Source organism: Solanum stenotomum, chromosome 6 (assembly GCF_019186545.1).
Source record: "Solanum stenotomum isolate F172 chromosome 6, ASM1918654v1, whole genome shotgun sequence".
In the NCBI taxonomy this organism is placed as follows: domain Eukaryota; kingdom Viridiplantae; phylum Streptophyta; class Magnoliopsida; order Solanales; family Solanaceae; genus Solanum; species Solanum stenotomum.
In genome coordinates this window covers 59,005,778-59,033,766 of record NC_064287.1, presented here as the reverse complement: position 1 = coordinate 59,033,766, position 27,989 = coordinate 59,005,778, and the positions used below count along the sequence as shown (strand labels likewise).

Here is a 27,989-nt window from a genome sequence, read left to right as displayed (position 1 = left end):
CATAACTTTATATGAAATAATTGGAACATGTAAACCTTAGATCAAGCGAAAAATGAGAACTAACGGCATCATAAATAATCTCTGTTGCATAGTTACGGGAAACCCAGAAACTAAAAATAATCAACATTTTACAGATTTTCCTATTTCGGCCTATAACTTGAGAAAATCAGAAAATTCTTAAAGAAATGTATGGATTTGATGTTTTTGGTCTAAAAATAGGATAAAGTCGAAACCGATTTTCTAAATATAGGAGAGTCAAAGCCAATAATCTGTATCCTCTATACATGTACTCATCCAAAATCGCATGGATTTGCCTACATTACAACTGACAGAAGCCAATTTTACCAGCAAACACCCTCAGCCGAAAAACGGGTGCTTGCTTAGTGAAATCTCAGCATAAATGTTTAACCGTCTCAGGAGGACTAAATGTATACTACCACCAAGGTGACATCCCCACATTTACCTGCCAAACCATTATCTTCTGCTGAAACTAGTGCACCTTCTTGGCAAAACAGCACGCTTACCTTCGAAGATAATCATATGGTAATGAGGAAGTAGTTCCGGAGATTATCTAGTTGTAGATCCGAACAGGCTTCTCAAAATTTTGTCGGTTCTGCAGCACCAATATTAATCAGTTATACATGTATTGAGGAAACAGGAATTTCACACGTGAAAACGAGTACACATAATAAACAACATGGCTTTCTAATTTGAGGGAATTTCGCTCTTGAATGGACATTACACATGGCAAAAAAAGGACACTATCTATTCGAACCTATGTACTGCAAGCTTATCAAAAGGAAAACAATTCTCAACTGAGAAATTCATTTTATCTTTAGACCATGGAGTAAATTGACTACCAGATCCATTGAGGATACAGGTAATTATTATAAGATATAAGCTATCAAAGATCAAACATTCGAGCATACAAGTTATCCAGATGGTACCATATGCTCATAAGCATCAAAAGATGTTTGTTCGCTCAAGATAACTAACTTGCTCAAACCCCACACCACGAAACAAAAGAAACCCTCAAAAGTTTTGTTTCTTCACCCTTGAAAAGTTACGGAACTTGGATAACTAGCTTCTGTAGTATAGTTAGTGCTGCGGGGCCAAGCCCAATTTTCTTTCCACAATGTTGAAATTCTTACCTAAAATTCTCAGAAGGTTTCTCATATATATGCTTCAAATTATGACAACTCACGCATAAAACATTAGTGCTTACCTGGTGGGCAGAATATGATCGTTTTGGAGCACTGTCTGTGTGCTCTAATCCAAGGTACTGCTCCCAAGCACCATACACATCTCTTTTCTGGAAACCAATAGGAAAATTAGGATATCCAAACACATATGATAACGACTATGCATCGACAAAGATGGAGAGGAAGCACCAAATACCTGAAAACGGTTGGAAACAATATCCGATTCCTCCAGGTACTCAGGACGACCCATGGACAAAAATGCAAATTTCCACTGCAGAGCAAAAGAACCACATTTCAAAGACTTTCAAGAACACAATTATATACTTCACCGAGAAAATGACTCAGAAATTTTCAAGATGAAAATTCCATGAATAATATGAGAAATCCAAAGGCAGGACGATTTAATACCTTTGAAAACTCTTCATCTGGAACCTGCAATTTTTTCTGAATGCGAGCTTTAACTTCAGTCAATGTCTCACCGTCATGAATAACTAGGAAAAAGGGCTCGCCAAAGTTCAGAACTTGCTGTAAACACAAGAGAAAGGAATTAAAAAAAAAGAAAAAGAAAGAGGAACCAAAAACAAACAATTCAAGGAAGAACCTTCCCTAAAATGAACAGTTATTGCAACAAGATTTTTACACATGTACTTACTGCTTGATTTTGAGTCGTTTCCTTTATAAAATGATAAACATGAATTAAGCGACTCTGAGGATCCAGGTTTTTCTCCTCTTCAGGAATCTGTAATGCAAACAGTGTCAGTAGTATGCAAACATCTATAAAATCTATGCTACAACTATATACTCAAACCACGGGGTGGCAGATAGAAAAAAGGAACTTGAATGATTGGGGAGTAGAGAATATCAGTCAATTTACTTCAATTGATCAAAGTAAGATGGATTCACTGATCTGAGAAGTTGGTGATGGTAAAAAAGTTTCAGTTAAAAATTGCAATAGCATGTTGATAAAGAAGTCAGGTCATTGGGATGCTAAATGGCCTCAGAAGATGATTTGGAAGACAAAATCTCCTGTTAAGGTAGAATGCTTTGGGTGGACAGCAGCTCGGGAGGCTTGGTCAAGACAACTTGCAGAAAAGAGGTTTCACTTTATGTAACAGAGGAGGATCCATGATTTTAATTTGATGGGTCAACCTTAAAATTCTTACAACTGAACCAATTATATATCTATACTACGCGTCAAAAACACTGGATTCAGATGAACCCAGTATTTGTTCTCTATATCCACCACTGGTAATAGATGTTATCTGTGTGAAGAAGACTAGGAATCAGTTAATCATCCAATCCTCCAATTTCTCACAAAAAAAAAAAAAAGAATCATCTTTTCCTCCATTGCAGAGTTTCTATGCAATGCTGGGAACTACTTTTAAACATCTGTTTGAATTTCTTGGGTGATGCCTCAGTGTTATAAAAGGTTTATTGGAAGATTGATAAGCTCAAAGGGTACCTGGAAGGCGGCATGAAGCAGATATGGAGAGCCATTCTATTGTGCATCTTATGTACTTTATGGCTGGAGAGGAAACAATGTTTGCTTTGAAGGGCATAGAAATCACATATCTAGAATTAACAATGTCTTCATAATCTGTAATACTGGTGGAGAAGTAATCTCTTAGTGAATCTGAACCAGTATATGGATTTTCTGGATTTGTTGGGAGGGAAAGGATAGTAGGTGGTTCGTCAGTTCTTTAGATGTTTTCTGTACTTCTTGGTACTTCATTGACAAACTTTTTATCTTGTAAAAATAATTGATTGAATATGGCATGTCTCAGTGCAATATGCTAGATGGTCAAGCAGGGAACGACTGAGACAATCACAAAGATTGAAGCTCGAAATGAAAAAAAGGAAAAAAAAACAGTGAAATTCATATAGATCCATTGGCCCAAAAGTAAATTCCAACCTGCCCTAGTGAATAAACTAATGAAGCAAACGTCAGATATTAAAATGTAAATGTACCTCCTCTGCACGTAGCGTCCAGTATTGATCATTTATGTTCTCAATCCTTTCATTAAGAGGGAAAATCTGCAGCAAAAAGATGGATGCAAGGTTACAAATGCTACCTAGGAGCAACCTATAAAACACAGTTATATCATGTCCTTTCATGAATTCTTTTACATCCTTCAACAAAACATATATCCACTGTTTACACAAACACATATGTGTAGCTACATTATTGTTCAATAAATACACACAAAGACACATGTATTATATTCTTCTATTCTTTAATCTAATAAAAATTTGGTTATCTTTTACTGTATTCAGCGCCATATAACATTGTACTCTAGAAAAAAACAAGTAAAAGAGATTAGATTTACGACCACTGAGCTGATCTGTTAAAGAAGGGAGAAGCATCTCAGCGACCCAAGACCACAGTATAAAAGGAAGTTATGCGACATTATAGTACCTTATATATCTTGTGGTAAAAAACTTCCAGCAATCTTAGTTCAGCATCCGGCCGTGACAATTCAACCTGCACCATAACAAGAGATAAGATGAGTGATCCTCTTGCTACAGAACAGACAAGGTCAGTTTTCCCATCTCTACTAGTTCCCACAACATGTTTTATAGTCTTGATACTTATATGTGGAGAGGGGGAGAAAGTTCAAAGGCATCCAGTCCTAAAGCACAAGACAACTCCAAAGTACCTTTGTTTTCAGATCATTAAGAACATCTGCTATGGTACTTTGTTTTGGCAATCTGATAGTATGGATAGTCACCTGAAAATAGTCGGTCCAAAATTATATTACAGAAAGATGAGGTAAAGGTGTCATAAAAGCATAAAAGAATGACTTTCAGCACTCACTTCATCTTTGGCAGAATGATAAAAAGTAACTTTGAGAGTTTTTAAGCCCTGAAGCTCTGGTAAAGGAATATCCAGGACTTCATAATACAAAATATCCGAAGTCTATCCAAAGAGGAGGAATGATGTCAACAAACAATAGTTAGTAATAAACAATTATTTGCAGTAAGCAGATACCTGCATATCTAGGAAGATTCAAAAAAAGACAAAATACCTGATTATAGTGACTAAGCATTTCTGTGAGACGATCAACTCCACGATACCTTATTGGCTGAGGTTTTGGCTGCTGTGAGTAGCAGTTATGTGATGTAAGCCTTACTCTTGATGGATCATCCAAGCGAAGATGGCGAGCTAAGCATTCAACAACTTCATCATAGTTGTTCTGCTTTGACCTAGAATTATGTGTCATCAACCAATGAAAAGAGTTGACACAAGATCAACCTAGAACTAATAATTATACAAAACCAGATACATACAAATCAAGACTGAACTCGTCCTCCTTGGGTTTCTCCAATGAGCGAAAACGAACAACCTGGAAACCATAGAATAGAGCTCATAACTGTAAAATGATAAGGCTTTTAAGCATATACATCAAAATCAATGAATATCCTTTTTGAACTCCATCCCAGTCGAACTAGGATCCAAAATTGGGTCAAAGCTAGCAAAATAAAGTACGGCAGGCGTAATGTTATAGCTATCATCAACATCTATTTCAGTACTGTAACAATCTTTTATACTCCAAGGGCCAATATCACAATAAGAGCATGCAGCACAAACCTGGCGATTGTGCACGTACTCCAAAAATGAAGGAACCTCTGGAAAGCGATATTGTTCATTCCCTTGCTTCCGAAGGGATTTCTGAAAGCAAATAATGTCCCCATCTTCTAGCTGCAAAGACAGAGTAGTGCATAAAACTTTTCATTGCTAATAGATCCAGCAGAATAAATAAAACAACTATTGAACGCCTACACAAGCAAATGCATAAAAACCCCAAAGTGGATACTGACAATTGATTCCACATACCTGACAGCCACGAAAACTCAGATTCATGTTAATGTGTTCACACATCACATTTGGTTCAAATTTTATTTCCTGCAAATAACAAACCTGAAAAATCACACATCCTATATTTTGAGTTTAAAAAACTGGCAGAAAAAGAAGAAGAACAATTAACCTCAAAAAGTTCAATTTCTTCATCAGGCAAAAAGCCAGCCAACTCATTTAGCTTTGCAAGTATCTCCAGTGGCTTGCCACTTCCTTTTACAAAAAGCCGTCCAACATACCTGACAACAAAAAGGAAATTAATGAGACTGAACAAAAATACCACATCCACAGCATGGCTTCTCATATACACAGCCCCAAACAGTTCTAAACAGCACTTCAAAGGTCCAAATGCATTAAAGTTTCAGATTAACCCTTTCAACAAGATGTCCTTATCAAGCCCAAAAGAAATCGCAAAAAAATAATAAATGTTTTCTTCTTATTTTTTCCCTATTCATTGTATACTCATGCTAACTTTGGTGTCACATTTAAATCCTTAAAATGTTTTAAACCTCCAGATTGAGTAAAAGTAAAAAACAAAAAAAACACCTTTCCATGTAGTTGTGTTCTCAAAAAATAAATGAGCAGATCCCAAATTCAGACATGAAAATCACTACTTCAGTGTTAGTTTTCCAGCTATAGAAAAGTAAGATGTAATACCTTATCTCCTCTTTCAAAGGGTCATAAAGTTTGAAAAAGAGAAGGATATCTTCCTTGGTCTTCTCTGGTGGAGGAAAAGGTTGCAAATCCTGCAACAACAGACAAAAACAAATAGAATGCAAAAGTAAAACATGGAGAATAAAGAAAACATGCAACATGCAACATGCAACATGCAAATCAAAAGAGAAGACAAGTAAGCAACCGATACATTACCAGGCCAAATTCTACTTCCAAGAACAATTTTAGCTCAGCATGATTCGCTTTATTTGAAACCTCCCTCAGTTGACCAACCTAAAAACACAATATGTAAGATCTTGAAAACCAAATTAACCAAGCATTCCCATTCTTCAACAGATTGCAGGAATGCCAGAAAAAAACAATGAAGAATACACACTTCAAGAATATCACTCTCACGGGGGCATGAAGGTCCCGACACTTGGTCCAATCAAAAGACATGTCTAGATTGAGATCGAGATCGAGGGAGTGAGGGAGTGAGGGAGAGACAGAGAGACAGACAGAGAGAGAAAGAGAAAGAGACCAATTGACTTGTGAACCAACCATGGATGAATCAACATGAACAGAAAAACTGATCCTATTCACTAACACAGGAAGGCATCTATTTTGGTACATTTGAGGATATTGGTGGATGCCAAATTCATAAAAAAGGTTTTCAGGCACCAGAGTTAAGCTACTTAGCATACAAATTCATTAACCTTTACCTAAAACATTTTTTCATACGAAAACAGATAAAGCAAAGAGAATTTACAGAATCTAACTGCCATATAGCTGCAGACTATATAAGGAATTGTCTGGTAATGACCTACAGCTTACACCAATGACAAATATATCATGCTAAGATCATTTTTTTATTTTTTTTGATGACAAGGAAAACTCGCAGCCACTACCCTTTGGGTGCGCACAGGGTAAAACCCCCGCTCCTATGCAATAGCTCGCAAACCTCATAGGAGAGGTAACCCGCACTAGGCAAGCCTGGTGCGACGAGCTCAACCCAGAAGGCAAACCCCTTGCTTTCGCTGGCAAGGGGTTTCGAACTTGAGACCTCCAACATGGAAGTCCCAAGCTCAAACCAGTGGGCCACCCCGAAATATAGCAAAGGACATCACCAATTACAGTCATAATTCAGATGCAGAGTACACGGCAGAGAGGTAGGATTGTCAGACAGAACTTACAGATTGAAGTTCCTCTTGAGCTGTCAATGGCCGATTAGGCCGATATGTATGGTTCTGGCGCTTTGCCCATAGCCAGTAACGTTGAAATTGAACTGGTATGCCAAATTCCTTAGCAACTTCCTCCTGAGAACAGACATACCATCAGACACATGTCAAACTTAAGAACTACGGTGATTGACCAATGATTATCATAAGATGTATGTTTATTATCTTGTCTGCTGAAAGCATAAACAATTTTCATGAACCCTCTTAGCTAACCACCATGAGAACTCCACATTCTCCTGAATATTTTGATTGCTTGTTCTCCTCAATTTTAGCTATATAAGCACTAGAATTTGAAGTTTTATCTCTCTCAAAATAATACACAAGTACAGAAGTTCACAATTTATATTCGAGAAGCAAAAAATTTCACATGAATCCTCTTAATTTAACATGGTCAAACTCGCATTCCATGCAGCACATACAATTGCTCGTCATGTTTAATAAGAGCAGTATGGTTATAACTTATCCAAATCTACAAGAAAAGGAAATGCAGAAGAATGATACCTTGAATTGAGCAAATGGCATCTGCTTCTGAATACGGAAACTATGCACTTTATCATGATCCACAAGATCAAAATAGATCTCCTTTCCAATTTGTTCACCAAGGTCTTCATCACGAGCTACCTGTAAATGAAATGGCCATTTTCAGTTAAACATTCTGTAAATTTAAAGATGCAAGAAGTAAAGGATATAGACTAGTAGTTGAAAGAAACCTTAATGATTGTATAGAGGTGAGCCTCTGCTTTCTCCTTTCTCTTTTGTTCCTTTCCTTCTTGCTCCTTCTTTAATCTTATCTGAAATTAGAGGTTGATAGATTACTATGGCTGAACAAAACAGAAACCAAATCAATAGTATTGAGTTGAAACCCACCCTGAGATGCTCGGCTATGTCCTTCTCATCCACATCGCATATGATCTTTTCCTTGTCACTTTCACGTATATAGACAAGCATATACGCATTTGAATATTTTGTAAATTTAAATGGTGAATTGTTGAACCCAGGATTTGTGTGGGGTAACTGTTAAGAAGAAATGGACACTTAACATGTGCAATACATAAAAGAAATTTTCTTCATACGTATAACATTTTTCTAATATAAGAAGGCATAAGTATAAGTAAAAAGGGTGCAAAGAATAGGAAAAATACCTCTTCCTCACCACCATATTGTTCATCCAGAGCTCTCTTTGTATCTTCTTTTGTCACACGCTCATCATCAAATTTATACCTAAAAGTAAGAAATGCATAATGAATCAAACCAGTAATCAGGGACAGTAGAATCTCTGAACATTGTCAATGTGAAGCAGCCATTAAGAAGAACCAAAGCCAAAACTGCTTGGCAATCAAAAGCAAGCAGAGACAGGTGGACTACTGAATAAGGGCATATATCTGATACAGGTACATTCAAATTTTAGCGAGTTTTTACATATTCTGAAGGATCCTTATGAAGTACATAGAAAATGAGTATAACAAATTTGAAGCTCCAGAACATGTCAAATCTTCCTTGGGCTGAGCTACAAATCTAGAGAACACTAGAAAAGGGTGCATGTGATAGAAACACCCAAATATAAATGCTGGAGAAAAATGTATGACGGCGCAACAAACTGCATACCACTGATCAGACAGTGTAGGCCTGATATATGCATAATAGTGTCCCCCGTGCACCCCACCGCTGTGAACTAAAACACTGAAAAAAAATAGAAAAAAAAAGAATTAGTACAAAATTCACAAGTAATAAGCATCATGCAACATAATTGCCTGAAGTAACTGAAAATTGAGAATGAACAGCTATCATGGTCGACGGCCCAAGTTTGTTAGACATCATACAAAAATAAGTAAAACCTGCAGTCAAGCACAATAGTAGATGCCAAAAAGAAGGTAGAACTGGGAGAAACAGATGTTAATGATATCGACGATTACAACAGAAGCTGCCTACGAGAAAAGCCATCATTTTCCACTAGAATAGTATCTTGCAATTTTATAGAAAGAAATGAAATAAATCCCCTGCGAATACACATAAAAACTGAAATAAATCCCATGCCGGTATCCAAAACAGGGCTGAACCAATATTTCAAATTACTGGTTCATACATGGATGAGAAGAAGAACTCTCAGTACCCTCCTATTGGGACCACATAAGATCAAATAACCTCAGCTGGACTCAGGGGAACACAATATAAACGCAATAAGACATTTCTGATTGACTACAAATAACCAAAAAAATTGTACTAAGAAATGCTGAAAACAGTTGAACAGAGTGAAAATTATACCAACATTGTTACAAGTGAGGATGAAATTAAATTTGCAATGAATATGAGCATCCAACCAAAACCCTTAAGGAAACTGGCGGAGTAGCCCAACCCACAATAAAACCCTTTGGAAACCTTCAAAAAGCAATACGGGACAAGCATATTCTAACACTTCCCACATGTGAAACCTGTTTTTAAGTTTATATGTGGTCACTTTACTTTTAATTTTTTCCTTATGTTTGGAAGATTAAAATAGCTCCACAGGCTAAAGTGTGGGCCTAGACTAGACCAAGTAAGCTCAAGATGAGAATGGGCATAAAGAAGACTCAATGTGCTAAGAAGTGTCTTCCTAACAGAACTAAATATTTGGGGACTGATTAGAGAGAAGAGCCTAGAGAAGCTCAGTGGGTTGAGATGCAAGAGAGAAGCCCAATGCAATGGAATAAGTAGAGAGAAAATGGTTGTGCAAACGGGTTCACCAAAGTTTTCCCTGTTACCATGTAAAAATATAAACATACAATCCAATCCAAAACCAGGAGGCAATGGGTGAATAGCCGACGACAATTACGAACCCCTTAGGAAACCTAAAACCGATGTGGGACAAGTATATTCTAATAAAATAAAGGGAACAAAAAAGGTAGGATAACTAACCTATATCCAGAATATAGTTGAGATTATATTTTGCTATCTTGTCAGCAAGAGTATGTCATGTTTGACTAAAGCATATGTGTCACATTGTAACTTTTGCATGATCTCAATGCTAGAATACTATAGAAGAAGAAAAAAACAGTCACTAAGATCAATTTAATTTGGAGAAGGAAGATGCAAAAAAGGGAGAAGTGGCACTTTGCACATAATCACTTGAAACTCGGTGGAAAGGGAGAAACAAACTTAAGTTCACAATATAAGACCTACGTTTCCCAATTTCCATGTTTACAGGAATTAGTTTTAGGTGATATACCAATGAATCAATCAACTGCAACCAATGTCCAATCCCAGATTAGTTGGGAGTTGTTCAAGGTTGGAACCACAATATGAGCAATATGAACGAATGCTGTGGATGATTTGAGTTGAGTCATTTTCTCAACCCGTACATACTTTGACATGGACTTAATGATGATATTATGAAATTATTAACATATTAGGAAGTGTGAGCCCTATTGCTTTGTAAAATGGTGTTGTTAAAGTTTTCAACTACCAAAACAAATAAAAAAGGCAAAAGCAAATGTAACCTGATTAAGGGAGATTACAAGATTCCATTCACCAGCGGATAGCCAATTTTACATCAGCAAACTTGTTACAAGTATGCCACTTTAAGAACTATTGATGTTTCAAAAACCAGAAGAAGAGCATGTAGACGAATCAAGCCTAAAGTAAACCAAGTATGACATAGTGAGGTTGATCAGAAAAGAACATGGCGCAGAAGTAACAAAGTGATTAAACTGGTCCAAATAAAATGAGATATCAACTGTATATTTGGATGACCAATGATATACAATAGCAGGTGATCCCAAGCCATCTAAATTTGTGGCAAATATAGCTAGTTAACTAACAACAGAAGAAAATATTGAACATGAAGAATGTGAAACCACTAAGATTATTTCTTTGCCGAACTGCCACGTTATTCAACTTAATGGTTGACCAAAAAAGTTCATGAAAAAATAAGCAATAACTAGCAAGGACAGATCATTAAGAAAACAGAAAAAATTGAGACCTGTGCAGAGTATAGAGATTGCGGACACTTCGATCAGCATCTGGAGATAAATATTTTCCGTTCTCTCTATCAAGATCGAGTTGCAAAGGGAACTCATATCGATCATTTATCTATATTGACAATAAAAAAAAGTTATAAGCATTATGTGGCAAACATAAAGTTATAAGTCGAGCACGCTAGCAGTAGCACTTATCACTACAAACCATCTCCTCGAAATTTATCTCAAGATGAGTAACTTCCTTACCACAATAAAATAAGAAAAAATGAAAAATAGAGTATTACTCCAGATGAGAGACATATGGAGAAAAAAGTGACACGCTGCTTTATCCATGAAAATCTGGGATCCAATAAGCATGAAACTTCCATGTAATGTAGAAAAACAAATAAGACTAAACCAAATAGCATTGTTTTTATCATAATCTACTTTCCATATTGTACATAGGACACCAGGACTCTCCTTAATTAAATATAAAAATTTCTCCGAGATGGCTATTTATCCCATTCAAAGAAAAGAATAAAATGTTCCCTCCCTAGTTGGCTAGAGCTTTACAAGCAAGTGAGAATTAATTAATTACCTTGATCATAGCATCCCGCACAAAATCATATTCAAAGCGTTTTAACTGAAGTTGAAGAACAGGAGGGAAGTCAATGAAAAGGACACCTTTCCGAGCATCCTGTAAAACTAGGAATTAGCTACGAATATATCAGATATCATAACTTTATAATCCAAGCATGACACTACAAGAAAAGGAGGATAAGGAAATAACACAAATATCATCTATTAGGTGTGTTTACCAAACTTCCACACAGCTCATTGACATCCTTCTCTTCTTACAATTTTCTTTTTAGCTTTATAAATCCATGCACCACTTATTCTTTATCATTCCCTGGCTCAAACGAATCTCAAATTTTCAATAAATATGCAAATTTGTAAACCACTAGCTCACACCTCACAAAAACTTTTTTGTTTGATAAGGCAAACGCATTTTCATTCATAAACATGGCCAAAAAGCTGGCCGTATACAAGGAGTATACCAAAAGGTAAAGAATCTACAATAATAAATGATTCTCTACAAACTCCACCCAATCTCCTATAAAACATGGAATTCTATAAGTGCACCGGAAGAAAACAAGGGACGCTCATAGAAATATTAAAGACAGTTAACCTGTAAACCATGTTGTTCTGCTTGGTATTTGTTGTCACCCTCGAGGCGTTCCACTTCAACATACTTGTCAAATGAAGCATATACATCACGACACCCTTTCACATCAAGCTGAAGATCTGATCAAAGATACATTTTCATAAACAAAATGATAAAATGGTGTTCCAAATTCAATACAAAAACCATCATAAAAAGTTATGCTGGCTCAATAGGTGCTATATCTACCATAAAAAGATTCTTTTCTTGTTGATTTGTAGTCCACATTGATACATTCGATGTAATTCATATGATGCCCCTCAAGTAATTGTTGTATTGTGCCCTCTACAACAGTTCCCTGAGTCAAAGAAACCAAAGTTAACAGAAAACAATAATCGGAAGCAATAATCTCACCTATAAAGAAGTATAGTATATAAGGTGTCTGCAAGTTCTAAGTGTTCAATTCCATTATACAAATTACCTTCATCTTATCTTCGAGCTTTTCACAAAGAACCCTGTTAAGTTCTTGTACATCATGCTGCATGAAAGACTCATAGGTGTCCCACCCAAAGGACTTTGTTAATTCTTTTGTTGCTACACTAGTGTCGTTATACTGGAGCTTATAAAACAAACTCTGCAAAGCTAAAGGGATGCTGCCAGATGGATTGTCATTCTCAGTTGTTGGCATATGATACACAGCCTGAGAAACAAGAAGGAATTAATCATATGTATGAAGATAATATCAAAGAAATCATTCATTTACAAGGCTAACCTTTCTAAAATAAGGAATATGGTATAGTGTCTGGAGGAGAGAGTTCATATAACAAGTGGCTCCCTGATTCTTAAGGCCAACATAACCAGTCTCTTTTTTAGAGTCATGGGACCAGTAATCAGTGACTTTACGGACAGCAACATCAGCTTCAATAATGACGGTATCATCCATAAGATAACCTTTCCCAGGATCATATAGTTCACCAAGAGGCATGAATGATGTGAAACCCCAGTCACTCTCCCTTGCATTAAACTGGTGCTGAGTATCTGCCATAAGGATCATAACATTTAACAAAACAGCCATCACTTCTACAAATCAAATCACAATACTCCGACATATATTAAGACCCCTCAAAGATAGAGAGCAATGGAAGCAGCATCATAAAATAAAGATCTCAAGACACATAAGTTAGAAAGGTCTCACACTCTCGCTAGCTTACTAAGAAAGAATTCAGGATATCTAAGAGAAGACAATAACCGAATCAAGTTTCCTTCAGAGTAATCCCCAATTGTGATTATATTCTCTCTCTCCAATGCAAGAATGTGACTACACACACCATCTAATTATTTATCTTCGACAAGCTGCTTGATATCCCTTCTCAGGAGAGCTTTGAGGGTTAAGTTAAGAGATGGACAAAGTTCTGCAGCATTTCCAAATTCACACTTTAGAGAAGATCAAGATCATTCCATTCAGATCTTTCAGGCGGTCCCTACAAAAGATGCATTCCATAGGACCATCTAGATAACTATCGCGGACATCAAGATCCCAAAGATAAGTCTTTGAAGGATCAGATATTTGATGCTGTTCCCCAATGAATGAAGAATCAAATGATCTGCACCACTAACCCAATTTGCACAGGCACTCTATACAGGCGGGAGGTGAACCTTGGTTCATGGTATAGTTGTTCCTTTGGTTTCCGCGACCTAGGCCTTGGGTTATAGGCATAAAAGCAGCTCCTATCAGAAATTCAAGGGAAAGGCAACTAACAGTAGACCCTCACTTTCCCTTAACCTCCTGTACTAGGGGTGCATGGCTAAGCCCTCTACTCTATGCAAGGTGGCAACGAATAGAGAAAAGAAGATAGTTAGTGATTATCTCGTGGTTTACGTCTGAATAGGCCCATGTAAACCATTGAAATGCAAGAATTGTCTCTTACAAAGAGGCCATCCTCCTCCTCAAGTTTATTCCAGACAACCACGGCCAAACACTCCACAAGCTAATAGTTGATGCTTATGTTTATGATTCTACACATGGTACATACACACAATGTTTGCCGAGTGACTCATCATTTCAACAACATCCCTATTTCCGTTGAGCACTCATTATTTTTTGAAACTAGTAGCGACTATGTATATATATCAAAATTACACCACAACAGTGCAAAAGACTTTACAAAATCCCAACCAAGCTTAGGCTGCTGCTTCACAAGGATCCTATCATATCAACTAGTGATTCAGCCTCCTCAGCATAGCTTTCTTTACACCAAAAATAAAACAAAAATATACAATTCATCTTGATTTTCTCCACAAAATTATATTTTTCTTGAAAAGCTCTATAGTTCCTCTCCTTCCAAATGGTCCACCATATGCAAGCAGGGACAAGTTTCCACCAATTTTTCTGACTATCTGCCCCATCATTCTGGTTCCATCATTTCAGCAAATCAACACTTGCTGCTGGCATTGACCATCTGATCCATACCATGTTCAAGAATAGTTGCCATAATTGTCCAGTAACAAGACAATGAATGAATAGGTGACTATTATTTTCCCCAGCAGCTCCACACGATAAGCATCTAGGACACAGTTCGAATCCCCTTCTTTGAAGTTTATCCTGTGTGAAGCAAGCATTTCTTTCTACTAGCCAAGAAAAGCATACCACCTTAAAAGGAACCTTCATCTTCGAAATGGATCTCCATGGCCACTGATTAGTTGACTATTTGTGCCTAATCAGAATGGTATAAACTGAGTTTACAGAATAAGTTCCTTTACAAGTGGGCTTCCATATAAGTGAATCTTCAGTGTCTTCGAACCCTTGGAATGATTCCAAGGTCTTGAAAAATTCAACAACTCTTTCCAACACCAATCATGCAGTAGCCTTCTAAAAGTATTTTTCCATTCGTGTACTCCTTTTGATGATTCCAGACTAATGTCTGGCATAAGATGAAGTTGATCTTCCTATTATTTGAAAAGGAATCTAGACTACTCACAACACTCATCTTGTTTATAATTTCTTGAGTTGTCACTATTTTCAGCCATCATATCATGCCTTCATTATTCAACTTAGCCACTGACAAAGGATGTAAGACTTTGGCAAAGGCGATAGCTATCTGGGTTGGCTATGATTGAGGAAATAATTGTTTGTGATACTAGTACTTAGGAAATAGTTCCTTTACCACCACGAAAATCAATAGCTAGATGTCGGTGGGTATTTACAATCAAGGTAGTTGCTGGCAAGAAGATCGTTCGCTAAGGGATTGATCTTGATTATGGTGATACCTTTTCTCCAATAGCGAAGATTGCATCTGTTCGCCTCCTTTATCTCTATAACAGTCATGTCTTATTGATTGGATATCAAACATATCTTTCGTCATAGCAAACTTGCTTCGGAAGTCTACATAAAGCAACCCCAAGGATTTGATGCTCACATGGAATCTAAGTGTCTATTGTCAATCTTTGTTTTTTTTTACAAGGAAGTTGCTCAGACACATGTGCGGGTGTCCGATACCGGTGCGGATCTAGAGGTCGGATCCTTCGTGATCTAGTTTTTAAGATTCGGGTATATGGATCCATGTATGGATAAGGATGCGGGGATTCGACTAAAAATAATTAAAATATCTAGAAATAGANTTAAAATATCTAAAAATAGAGTTATAAAACCTAAATTATAAGATAGTACCTACTTGTGTCTGGTGGGCTATTTGGAGAGAAAGAAACCTAAGGTGTCATGAGAATATTACTAACTCTATTCAGAAAGTTAAAAGAAAATTGCATTAACATGTTTTTTTGGTGTAAAGAAGATGGTATAGAAGAAGTAGAACAGTTGGTAGATTTCCTAGGATCTATGTAATTATGGTTTCAACTTGTAACTTTTTGGAGGTAGCCAGCATACCCTTAATGCTGAAGAATACAACTTTAACTTTTATCAAAAAAAAAAAACCTAAATTATAAGATATTATATGGAGAACTTGAGGAGAATCTCGGAAGGAAATTAAAGGAAAAGGAGTGACATGGAAATTTTTATATAAAAGGTATTCTATTTTCTTTAATTTCACCCTAACTTTTGTATTGATTATAGGAATCATTAAAATTGTCCAAACTTTCCCCATCGATTTTGGTCAAAGTACCCAAAATTTGTTGACCAAATCGGACACGGATCCCACACCCATGTCGTTTAAACACAAGTTCGGCACCAAAGTGAAGAGTCAGAACAACTTATGTAAACATATTTTCATTCATAAATATGGCCACAAAACTGCCTGTATGCAAAGGCATTTGATTATCAATCTTTGTCTAGTCTCAAGCAATCACTAAAGGATTGATTTGACTATTTCAGCACAGTTGTGCAACAATTTGGCATGCTTATAAGTGAATCCAATCTATGTGTTCTATAAACATTCTTATAGTGGCAACTCATTTATTGGTTATTTACATAAGAGACACTTCTATAACCGGTGATGATCATTAAGACATTACTCAACTTAAGTTGAGTATCTTGATGGTTATTTCCAAACTAAAAACAAGGTAAACGACACTTCCTAGGTATTGGGGTGGGCACAGTCCAGCAGTAGGCCTGTCATTTCATCAACGAAGAAAGCTTTGGACACTTTGACATGTTGAATTGTGAACCTATTGATAATTATATGGACCTGAATGTTATCTTCTTCATGGATGGCGATTCTTGCGGACGTACTCGGGTACTTCCTAAGCAGGGCCTTTGACGAACCTCAGTTGTTACCAAATATAGGCGGCAATTATCTTACGTTCACATGATCAGCCATCTCATTTCCTATGGGTGTTATTAGTTAGTTTCTCCAATCTCCTTATGGCAATCATTGGAATGCAATGATCCGTATTATAAGGGATATCAAATCTTCACATTGAGTCCTGGACATGGCCAATATAGTATGAAGACATGGGACATGCAAATAATACTAGATATGCAAATTGAGCAAGTCCCTCGTATAGACCGTCCACTTCAGGGTACTGAGTTCTAATTGGAGGAAATCTAGTATCTTGGAAAGCAAAAGGCAAGATGTAGTAGTTCGATCAAGTACAAAGGTAAAATATTGAGCAATGGCATTGTTTATATTTGTGTTTATATGGCTAAAGAAACTTCTCGAAGGATTAATGTTGGGAGGAGATGCGCTAATGCAATTGATATGGGATAATCAAATCACGATACATATTGCTTCAAACCAATGCTTCATCGCGATACAATTTTTCCTAAAAAGCTTTTGTATAAAATACAAAAAATCCATTATCCAAAATAATATTTATTATAGTTTTTTTTATTTTTTGCTATTGAGTTTAAATACGATTGTCTTTCTTATATTTTACTTATATTTTATGATTGGTAGCTAAGGGAGCACCCACAACCTTAAAATCCTGGATTCGCCACTGACTCTAGTCGTTCTTCTTTCAATTGTTCTAATATTTGCTTCGTTGTACAAAAGTAACATAACGTGAGTAACATTTGATTGAATCGTAAAGAAGTCATTCAACTTTACATAAGCACTTGGGTATGTGCATTTCATGTATATCTCATGTTTTATTATAAAATTTGTGTCTCAATTTACTAGCAATTGAAAATTCTTTACCCACATTTTACTCATTTTACAACGAGCGCTAAAACTTGTACACCTTAGTAATCACATAGGCACCTGAACTTGACAAATAATTAATTGTTCATATAAATTTTTAGCACAATCGTATCTTATTCAGTTATTCTACCTATAATTTCTTTCTAAAGTACTTTATGTACCATAATTCATTACATTTTTACTGTCGCCAAAACTGGCCAGCACTACATGGGTGGCACCAGAAATACATAAGGTATTGACTCCTCAACTGCACAAAAGTCAAATCTACTCCTTCAAAAGCTCTCTTATTTCTCTCTTCTCAAATGATCCACATCAAAGCTAAAGGAACAACACCCTAAGCTTTGCATTTTCTCCTGCTTCTTCCGATTTTCCAACAAAACAAAATTTCCTTCATAGATCTAGGCATCACCTAAGATATATCCCAACACATAAGTACATTATGTTCCTATTCTCAATCCCTTATACAAAAGATCAATCAACTTTTTACCCTTTTAATATGGAATTCACATTAGAAAAATTGTCATTTAATCATTTTCTAATATTTATGACTTCAATTAAGTCGATTTGACAATAATAGTGGACAAAGAATTTGAGTGTACTTCCAATTCAAAGTCCTTCCATTGTTCAAAAAAACTCCTATTTGCTCTTAAAGTTCTAAATTCACTCCCACCGCTTTGCTATGTATGAGTTATCGTTAATGCTTCCTTAAATACTTTTTATCAAAACAATATTTTATGTGCCCTTGTACATATTACGGCGAAAAAGTTGCAAGATCTATTAACTATTTTAATTACGTTAAAAAGGGAACATTAATTTATTCTTATTTCCATTGTAGATAAATCCATTAAAAGTAACATGAAAGAAAAAAAAAATATTTATATATATATATATATAATTATGTAATATATAGAATAAGGTAAAATCTTAATTGATTTTAAAATCCTAAATTTTAGGACTTCCTACCTAGTTCAAGCAAGGAAAGATTTAATAACCAAAACTTTAGTCGATTTCAAAGTTCTAAATATTAGGAAAATAATAAACGACTATTTTGTCTAGTGTGAAATCAATTATTAAAGATAAGAAAACAAACGACATTTTGCAAAGGGGCTTTGTACTCCTTAATATATACAGATTACAAAGAAAAAATCACTTCCATTTCCTTTCTTGGATTACTTTTCTGTCTATTTAGGCTACTTGTATACACTACTTAAATCCCAACATGTTTGAGAGAGTAATTAAGCAATTCATTCTCAAATCTCTTCTTTATTTACTTTTTTTTTTCTGACATTTGGAACTTTTCTTTCTTTACTAATTTAATGAACAGATCGTTTCAGACTTGCCAGTACGAAAAAGGTCTAGAAATGTTACATGTAAATAAAGTAAAGATAAAGCGAAAGACATTCATGCAATCACATATTTAGACAAATAAAAGAATCTCGTGGAGAATTAGCATGAAATAAAGTAAAGATAACGCAATAAGACATTGAATCATTCAGCAAAACAAATAAAAGAATCTCATGGAGAATTAGCATCACTATATTGAAGCATGTCATCAGAAGAATAGAGCAATAAGACATTCGTGCAATCACATATTTAAACTCATACAAAAGTTCATATCTTTTATACAACAAATAAGATCTCTGACCTTTTTTTACTGTTAACTTGTTATTCATTCGATTGATAACAGCTAAGCTAAACTGAGCAAATCTACTCCAACCATAAGGCAATGTTGCAGCATCCGCCACATCTAAATACATTGATAAATGGTCTGCATTGTTCCCCTTTGGGAATATCAGAATCCTCCTGCAAGACAATGCACCGTATAGGACATCATTATCATATCCGCATTAAATTTGTAAGCCAATCCACTAAAAAATGGGTTGTTGAATATAATTACCATTTAAATCCTCCTACATTAAAAGGATCAGAGTACAACTTCTTCACATTCAACCTTGAAAATTTTTCGACAGTCCATGTGAACCGGGCTGATGCCGGATCATCCACCGCTTGTGCATCAACCGTATTTGTTGGAACTGCTGGTGCAACTGCCAAAACTAAGGCATGCAAAAAAAAAAAAAAAAAAAAAAAAAAAAAAAGATGACTGAGGACAAAAATACAGTATCACTTATTCAGTCGACAACACCTCAATCCCAAATCTTGTTGGGGTCAGTGATACATTCTACAAATTCTGCTCAATTGTGCTCTGTTTCATACTAATACTAGTATGGAATTAGAGCAAATTACACATACTAAAATTTAATCAATGCAAGAATGTGCAGACATCATATATATTTCACCAGTAGCATAAGAAAAGTGACATCAAATGATAAACAAAAATGACTACACGTAAATTATTTGTACAAGTGTGTCTATGTGTGTGTGTGGAAGTACGTGAGATACCTTCCATAGGCTGAGGTCCCTCGGTAGGAAAGTCAGAACTAGGAACAAGCATTTCGTGGTCTTCTGGCTGCCAAAGACGAAGCAATAAAGTAAGCAATTAGATCTAACAACACTGGGCAATTTTGATCATTCACATCTAAAAAGAGAAATTTATGAAATTTTTACACCACGATATCATCGAAATATTAAATTCAGCAATTATTCATCCAAAAGATCAAACTACTTCGAACTCCAAAAAAGCATCATAAGTTTAGCAAAAATCCATCAAACAAAACATTAAACAGCATAATAGATACGCTAAACAAACTAAACAAAGTGAATTAACACATCAATGTAGCTAATTCGGTTACCATTTTAAAGAAATTTTAGGTCAATTTCACACCACAATCACACCGGACTACATTCAGCACCTATAAATCAAAAGCATTCAAAACTACACCAAGCAAAGCTACTTTTAACGAATAATACGCAAAACAAAGTAAAAACTGTACAAGCAAAATGAATTCACACAGCAATCTAACTAATAAATCCAGTCACTATCGCGTTTTAAGGAATTTTAAGGTCAATTTCACATGGCAATCACAGTGGACTACATTCAAACCTACAAATCAAAAACATTCAACATTTTAAAAACTACACCAAGCAAAGCTACTTTAAGCAAATAATACACAAAAGCAACTTCAAACAAAACAAAAAAATATGCAAAACTAACGAAAAACTGTAGAAGCAAAATGAATTCACACAGCGACATAGCTCATAAAATTCAGTCACTATTGCTTTTTAAGGAAATTTTTAGGTCAATTTCACATGGCAATCGCAGCAGACTACATTCAGCACCTATAAAATCAAAAACATTCAACGTTTTAAAAACTACACCAAGCAAATCAGTATTAAGCAAATAATGCGCAAAAGCAACTTCAAACAAAACAAAAAATATGCGATACAAAGGAAAATCAGTTAAAACAAAGTGAATTCACACAGAATCCTAGCTAATAAATCCAGTCACCATGGCTTTCTAAACAAATTTTAGGTCAATTTCACGCCGTAATCACAGCAGACCAACACTCAGCACCTAAAAATCAAAAGCATTCAAAATTTTAAAAGCTACTTCAATAAAATAACCCCTGAACAAACTAGGAAAGTCCTCCAAAATGATAAAAATACACAAAACAAACTAAAAATGTAAACGAAAACCGCAAAAAATAACAAAAAACGGAAATGGAGATTACATCTAGCAGAGCGTCATCTTAAATTCATCAACTATATCCACCAAAAACAGCGCAACTTTAAACAAAAACAAACTGAATTCACACAGTAACCTAGCTCATAAAATTCAGTCACGATTGAACTTTTAAGCAAATTTTAGGTCAATCAACATTCATCACCTATTTAATCAAAACAATTAACAATTTCAAAAACTAAACTACAAAATCTTCACAAAGCAAAAAAATAACAGATGATTAGAAATGAAGATTACTTACATCTATCGGCGGAGGCGTGAGCAGAGTCATTGCCGGAAAATAGTAACCGTACGATCGTCCGGCGAATCGGAGAATTGAGAATTCAGAGGATTTGGAGAAGGCGATGGATCGAAAGACTTTGTGTTGAGTAAATGAGTGCAAGGACTGAGAAAATGAAGAAGAGGTAGTGAAGAAAGGAAAAGAGGTTTATATTGGGGTAATTTGGCAATTATGACAACTATTATATATATATTTTTATTTATTTATTATTATTAAAGTTTATTTTATTTGATTGTAATAGTGATAATGATTCCAAAAAAGGTATAATAATAATTGAAAATTTAAATATGTTCATTTTAATTTAATAAAAATAAAAATTAATTAATAGTAGATATTTAAAATAGTTTCTCTCTATAAAATAATTTTAATACATTAATAATTGTCCTTTTTTGTAATTTGACTATCAAAAGCATTGTTTTAAAAAGATTAGTCAAGCGTAATTTGATTATGGAAAGTACTGCTCAAATGAATTAGTCAAATACAATTTGTTTTTTTTTTCAAAATTACTTTTCTGAAAGTCATTTCAAAAAACACTTCTAAAAATAAGTTGTTTTTAACCGTAGCCAAACATGCTCTTAATCGTGTGGTATTAAATATGTCAAGTAAAAAGTTAGAATTAAACTGTTTGTAAAAGAAATGTTTTTCTTTTAAAGATAGATCAATTGAAATGGAGGGAGTATATGATTTTTTATCTCAATTTATATAGTAGTGTTTGAATTTCGACATTCAAATGAGTTTTTTTATTATACTTTTTTATGTTTTTAAAATTGTTAATTATTGTAATTTATAGTACTATTTTACATAATTTTCGAATATGTCAATTATGTTTTTAAATTTTTAAAGATTTTTATATATGAATTCACGATAAAAATGAAAAGTTTAATTCAAGTTATAAACATGAATTGAACAAAATTAAATGTGTGTGTATATTAATGTTGTAAATATTTTTGGATGAGTCATCAACTATGTAATATACGTACATGAAAAGTATAAAGAGTTTTTTTTTTTATATTGATGTAATTTAACGTATTATAACAAGTTAATTATTATTTTAATTTATTTATTGTAAATAGTTAATAATAATAATAATAACCTGATAAATAAATTTGATTGTGTAAATAATTTTTAAATCTTATTAATACATAATAAAATAATAATATGAAGTAAACTCCATTTATTGTTGTTGTTCTACTTTTTCTTTAGGATAATTTCATGTATAAGGAGGTTATTTCATGGCATTGAGTATTTATTTTTGATGGACATAATTGTCTTAATTTTGTAGTACTTTGAATTTTAGTTTGTCTATTTCAAGGCATAATACATATATTGGACCCTAAACTTGGCTTCAAATTTTAACTTTGACCTCCAATTTTCAAAGTGCACAAACAGACACTTTAACTATTCAACTTTTAAATAAATAAACACACAATTTTTGCAGCCAAAGAGCGTGAAATACAAACGCTCCAACGTGTATTAGTGAGCCACTCAATGGCTGCCAACTAATTAAATATTTTACACGTCATTTTAGAACTAAAAAAAATCAAAATTAATTTTAATTTATATACAAGAATCAAAATTAATTCCTCCTAATGGTTTTTAGAGCTTGGAGCTCATTGTTTGACGGAGCTTAGAGGTTTGTTGATGGTTGGCTTCTTGGTTTAGGTGTTTGTGGTTGTTGGGTATGTTTTCATGGGGTTTGGGGGGTCATTTGGATTCTCACCAGAGATGGCGGATTTGATTGCTTTGGGGTCAGGTATTTGGTGGGTTTAGCGAGCTCGAAGCTCGTTCGCTTCATGAGTTGTGTTTCGGTGTGAGGAAGAAGGAGAACGGCTGGTTATTTGGTGGCGTTTTGCCTGAAAAAAGAAGAAAATGAATGGAAGTTTTGGGTTGCCGAAGATTGGCCTGAATCCGGGGGGTAGAGTTGTCATTTCAGCATTTTTTTACTGTTGTGGGACTCGAAAATTACTCCTAACTCGTGCAGAATACGTACATATCACGCATTTTGTCAAGTAGGATTCGCGTGTTTATTTATTAAAAGATTGGATAGTTAAAGTGCTTGTTTGTGCACTATGAAAGTTGGATATCAAAATTAAAATTTGAAGCCAAGTTTAGGGTCCAATATATGTATTATGCCCTATTTCAAACATGGCATGTCTCATTGTTTAAGTGTTCCTATAGCATTAATTAGGAAATTATCCTTCATTGAAAATTTCTAATTCGACTTTTATATACAACTTTTTGGTTAAAAAATATATAACTCTCATAGTTGTATATTTGATATTAATTTAGACAAGTTAATTGTGAGTTTCGAAAATTGAATGATTTTATGACTATCTAAATATAACCTTCATCGTATTTGTATCTAATATCATCTATTTTAATTTAGTCACCAAACTAAAGAAATGCTATATATTGTTGTCTATCTAGCCACAACACCATCAAGTCTTCTGTCAAGGAAATAAGGTGGCAAATAAATTACAAAAGCCAACGTCTGAATGTCACTGAATTGAGTAGTATAGGCAGATAGCAACCTATGAGATGACGCAACCTAATAACAAACACGGTTGGTCAACTATAAAATTTCAGGTTAGGTAGTATACATTGAACATCTTACTTTATTATTTTCTCATCCCGTTAAATTGTAATCTTTATCCATTATACCTCAACATTTTGATTAATTAGATTGAAGCATATTAGTTCATGTGAGATGTTTGATTATTATGTTTGAATAAAGTTAATATGTTGATATTCAAACATATTAAGTTATTTGAGATGTTATTCTGTTTGTGCATTTCAAGTTCACTTTTTCCGACTTAATTTTGAAAATTCTTGACTATTTGGTGTAAATATGAGATTCATATGAAAGGTATTCTCTTCTACTGTATGAAAGACTCTAAGAACCGATGAGTCATCTGCTTCTTCAGTTTAGTAGAAATTCTTTCATGCTATTGCATGAAACATTTGCCTGGTCTCTTATTGCTATCTGAATTAGCTTGAAAAGTATGGTTGATCTCTTCTTTTCTGTTGATCCTTATCGAGAATTTCCCCCTTTTTTCACTCTACCCTGAAGATTACCAATATAGGCTTCACAACCATCCCTGCTTGCATTTTTATAAAAAGATCAATAGTGGTTGTCAAGCATCTCCCCAATACATTTGTATTACCTACTAAACAAGAAAATATTTCCAATATAGTTATTATATTTGGTTTCCAATTGTCTTTGGCAAGGTCAACAAGTTAAATTAATTGATGATTCCTATGTGGTTCAGTTTGATTCTCTTCTCTGAACCTTGAGTGAGATTTAATAACAGTTTTCCAATTGTCGACTTTCATACATGTTTCTTAAATTCTTCTTTGTCCTGCTTCATGTTTTCCAATTGCAGGGAAAATTCTAATTTTTGTTACTCTAGGTTGAAACTTAGTGTTCTTGAATCTCACAAATTTAGTAGGTATAGCATATTAGTGAGAAAATGATCAAAATGGTCCTTGATGTATTGGGGTTGCTTTATTTTGGTCCTCAATATATTCTAGGTGATTGAAATAGTCCTTCATGTATGACAAAATGTGTTCAATTTAGTCTTTTACCCTAAACTTAACATTTTACCCCCAAAAACTATTAAATATAACAATGGTCATGTATGACAAAATGTGTTCAATTTAGTCTTTACCCTAAACTTAACATTTTACCTCCAAAAACTGTTAAATATAATGGTGGGCCCCACCGTTATATTTAACAGTTTTGGGGGTAAAATGTTAAGTTTAGGGTAAAAGACTAAATTGAACACATTTTGTCATACATGAAGGACTATTTCAATCGCCTAGAATATATTGAGGACCAAAATAAAGCAATACCAATACATCAAGGACCATTTTGATCATTTTCTCGCATATTAGTCATATGAATTGAAGCTAACATAATTATTGGTTACTCTCTAAGATGATGATAATCCTTCTTTGTCAAATGCTTCCATGAAGTCCAAAAATTTTCAAATTCTGAATTTTATAGTTATTCTACCATCTATTATTGCGAGAGATGGGAGTTGAGGCTTACTGCATTAAACATGAGAAGTGGTTGACATGTTCGAGTAAACAAGGGTCAGAGGGAGCAAGGGTAGAAAGATCAAGAGAAATGGTTATGAAAAGGTTAGACTTGTACCATATGTTCCTCTAGAGAAAATGGTAATCCAATGTTTTGTTTTTGTGCAAGTTGTCTGTGTAATTTCTAATCACTTGAGATGCCTAAAAGTTTTTGTAAATGATAGTGTACATTTGCTGAGAAAGAGAGAAGTCCAAGTTGTTCATGTTAACAAAAGTAGGGGCGTAGGAATTATTTTCTTAGTTTGAGACTCATGTCTGCTCCTTATATCATTCAATGCATGAAGTGCATTGGTCGTCTGGTACAAATTGTGGGATAAAATATTCATGGGTTAGTTGATGTCTCATACCAAACATGAAATGAAGTTAATCCTAAACCTTATCTCGAGATTGTTTTTCTTATCTGGTGTACCAAATGACCCTAAAGGTATAACTATGACATCATGTCGGTTGAATATAACTTTGTTGGAGTGAACATGTAACATAGATTACATTATTGCCTTTTTGGTGGGATTTGTAAAGAGCCTCTCTTTTGTTTTCTCTTTAAATTTATGTATTTGATGATGAATTTAATATTTGGACAAGCAGAAAAGAAGAGACAAACAAATGTTTTTGGAGCCAAGGACAGGCATATAATTACTAATTTTTGTACATCAAAGTGACTAACACAACATCAAATAGATGTACCAAAGATAATACAAGTTGTACTATATTGGGGCCCACTTCATGAAACAAGTACTACTCCGCACTCATATCACAAAGACACATCTACTATGTAGGGAGTTGGGAAGGATCAACAAGGACAAATCTGTAATTTTCTTAAGCTTACCCCACTCATATCACAAAGACACATGTACTATGTATAACACATGGATGCTTGTTATGTTATCTATGGATTGATCCATTTTTCCCTTACAGTCTCATAATTTCAAAAGCGTTAAATTTCTCTTAATTTTCGAGTAAATATCTCAAAAGGTCATCCAACTTTGAGAAATTATATTGTAAAATTATTCAACTTTGTTTTATATCAATAAAATCACTCAACTTTGAATATTTCTTTTATAAAATAACTCTATAAAACTTACCATAAAAATTATTCTACAAGATAAAATCATTATTTTCTAAAATATATTTACGAGAAACTTCTTAAAATATTTAAAAGTCATGAAAAAGTTAAAAACAATTGGCATGAATTTTGAACTTTTTAGTAAATTTGTGAAGTGAGTCGAACCCTTTCGAGGGAACGTATGAAAACTGAACGTGATGAGGTATCCACTTTCTTCTCTTCCCATTTTATATTGTTCGTATTATATTTAAAAATAATTTCACCAATAATTTTAAAAAAAATTCATATCTTATACTTAATTCATTGATCCATAATTGTAATTTTTTTAAATGGAGAGTAATTTTTTTGTAATTATTGCAGAAAAGAAGAATAACATATAAAAGGTTGAGATTTGTGGGAGAGCAATTAATTTATTTTATCATGGTAAATTGTTTTTTTATGGTAAATTTGATCAACTAATTTTATAAAAGAGTTCAATGATTTTATTGATACAAAATAAAGTTGAATGACTTTACAACATAATTCGAGTGAGGTTTGAGATATTTACTCCTTAATTTTCACAACTGCTTTCTTCTTCCCTTGCTGAATATCGCTATGTTTTCAGGAGAATTTTTCTATCTACTTACGTGGTTCTTAACCTATTCTCTTTTGAGGCATATAATATGTGTTTGTAAAAGTTTTGGCAAATAATTTTTTTTTTCTTATAGTTGTTGTTGAGTGTTGGAAATTGGGGTGAATGTGTATAATATGTGTGCTAGAGTTTTGACATGTTTGTTAGCAAATGTTCTTGATTTCTACATGTGTTATGTATTTTTCATGTATTTTGTGTTCGTTATCAACTAATTTGAGGCATATAATGCACCTTATGCATTATATAAGTTCGAATTTACACGTAATTCATAGATTTTAAGAGAACAAATATAATTTTAATTGTGAAAATTTAATACAAACTTAATATTTTGTCTACAAATTAGTTGAATGTTCGATGTTATTGGACAACCGCAAATGGACAAGCAAAGAGCGGTAGTGATTGGTCAAACAAAACTCTAATAAAGTGATCCTGAGTTTTTTCTTTAATAGAACGAGATGTTCATACGACATTGCATTATACATAGATAGATCTGTTAACTTGATCTCAACGGTCAAATAAACATTTCAACTTTGAAAATACACCAACTTATCATTGTTGTGTCAATTGAACACTCTTAACTTATAAATGATCATCTTAAGTTCTTAACACATTCGAGATTTACATACCGCATCAGCATCAGGT

The 27,989-nt window shown here is 34.2% G+C and overlaps 2 protein-coding genes across 5 annotated transcripts in view; one reads left to right on the top strand and one right to left on the bottom strand.

Annotated features, from left to right (window-relative positions):
• The window catches only part of LOC125866874 (copper transport protein ATX1-like), a 230,852-nt gene that overhangs the window by 41,731 nt on the left and 161,132 nt on the right, over positions 1 to 27,989 (top strand). The window lies entirely within an intron of this gene.
• On the bottom strand, positions 72 to 21,700 carry LOC125866853 (ubiquitin C-terminal hydrolase 12-like). Its single transcript, XM_049547223.1, has 32 exons — positions 21,517 to 21,700; positions 20,036 to 20,102; positions 19,533 to 19,689; positions 19,281 to 19,438; positions 12,817 to 13,082; positions 12,526 to 12,744; positions 12,294 to 12,402; positions 12,072 to 12,187; positions 11,481 to 11,579; positions 10,906 to 11,015; positions 8,556 to 8,630; positions 8,093 to 8,171; positions 7,818 to 7,964; positions 7,661 to 7,741; positions 7,452 to 7,571; positions 6,906 to 7,028; positions 5,929 to 6,006; positions 5,716 to 5,804; positions 5,189 to 5,297; positions 5,038 to 5,106; positions 4,792 to 4,902; positions 4,491 to 4,546; positions 4,229 to 4,406; positions 4,018 to 4,119; positions 3,860 to 3,931; positions 3,619 to 3,684; positions 3,171 to 3,236; positions 1,855 to 1,941; positions 1,611 to 1,727; positions 1,399 to 1,473; positions 1,226 to 1,312; positions 72 to 613 (listed from the first exon to the last, which is right to left on the bottom strand). The coding sequence occupies exons 1-32, from the start codon at positions 21,544 to 21,546 to the stop codon at positions 572 to 574; spliced, it is 3,360 nt and encodes a 1,119-aa protein (XP_049403180.1). The 5' UTR covers positions 21,547 to 21,700; the 3' UTR covers positions 72 to 571.

Coding starts and splice junctions, on each gene's coding strand:
- LOC125866853 (XM_049547223.1), bottom strand. CDS start 21,546: ATGACTCTGCTCACGCCTCCGCCGATAGAT. Junction 19,690..20,035: donor GGGACCTCAGCCTATGGAAG/GTATCTCACGTA, acceptor TGCATGCCTTAG/TTTTGGCAGTTGCACCAGCA. Junction 12,403..12,525: donor AGCTCGAAGATAAGATGAAG/GTAATTTGTATA, acceptor TCTTTGACTCAG/GGAACTGTTGTAGAGGGCAC.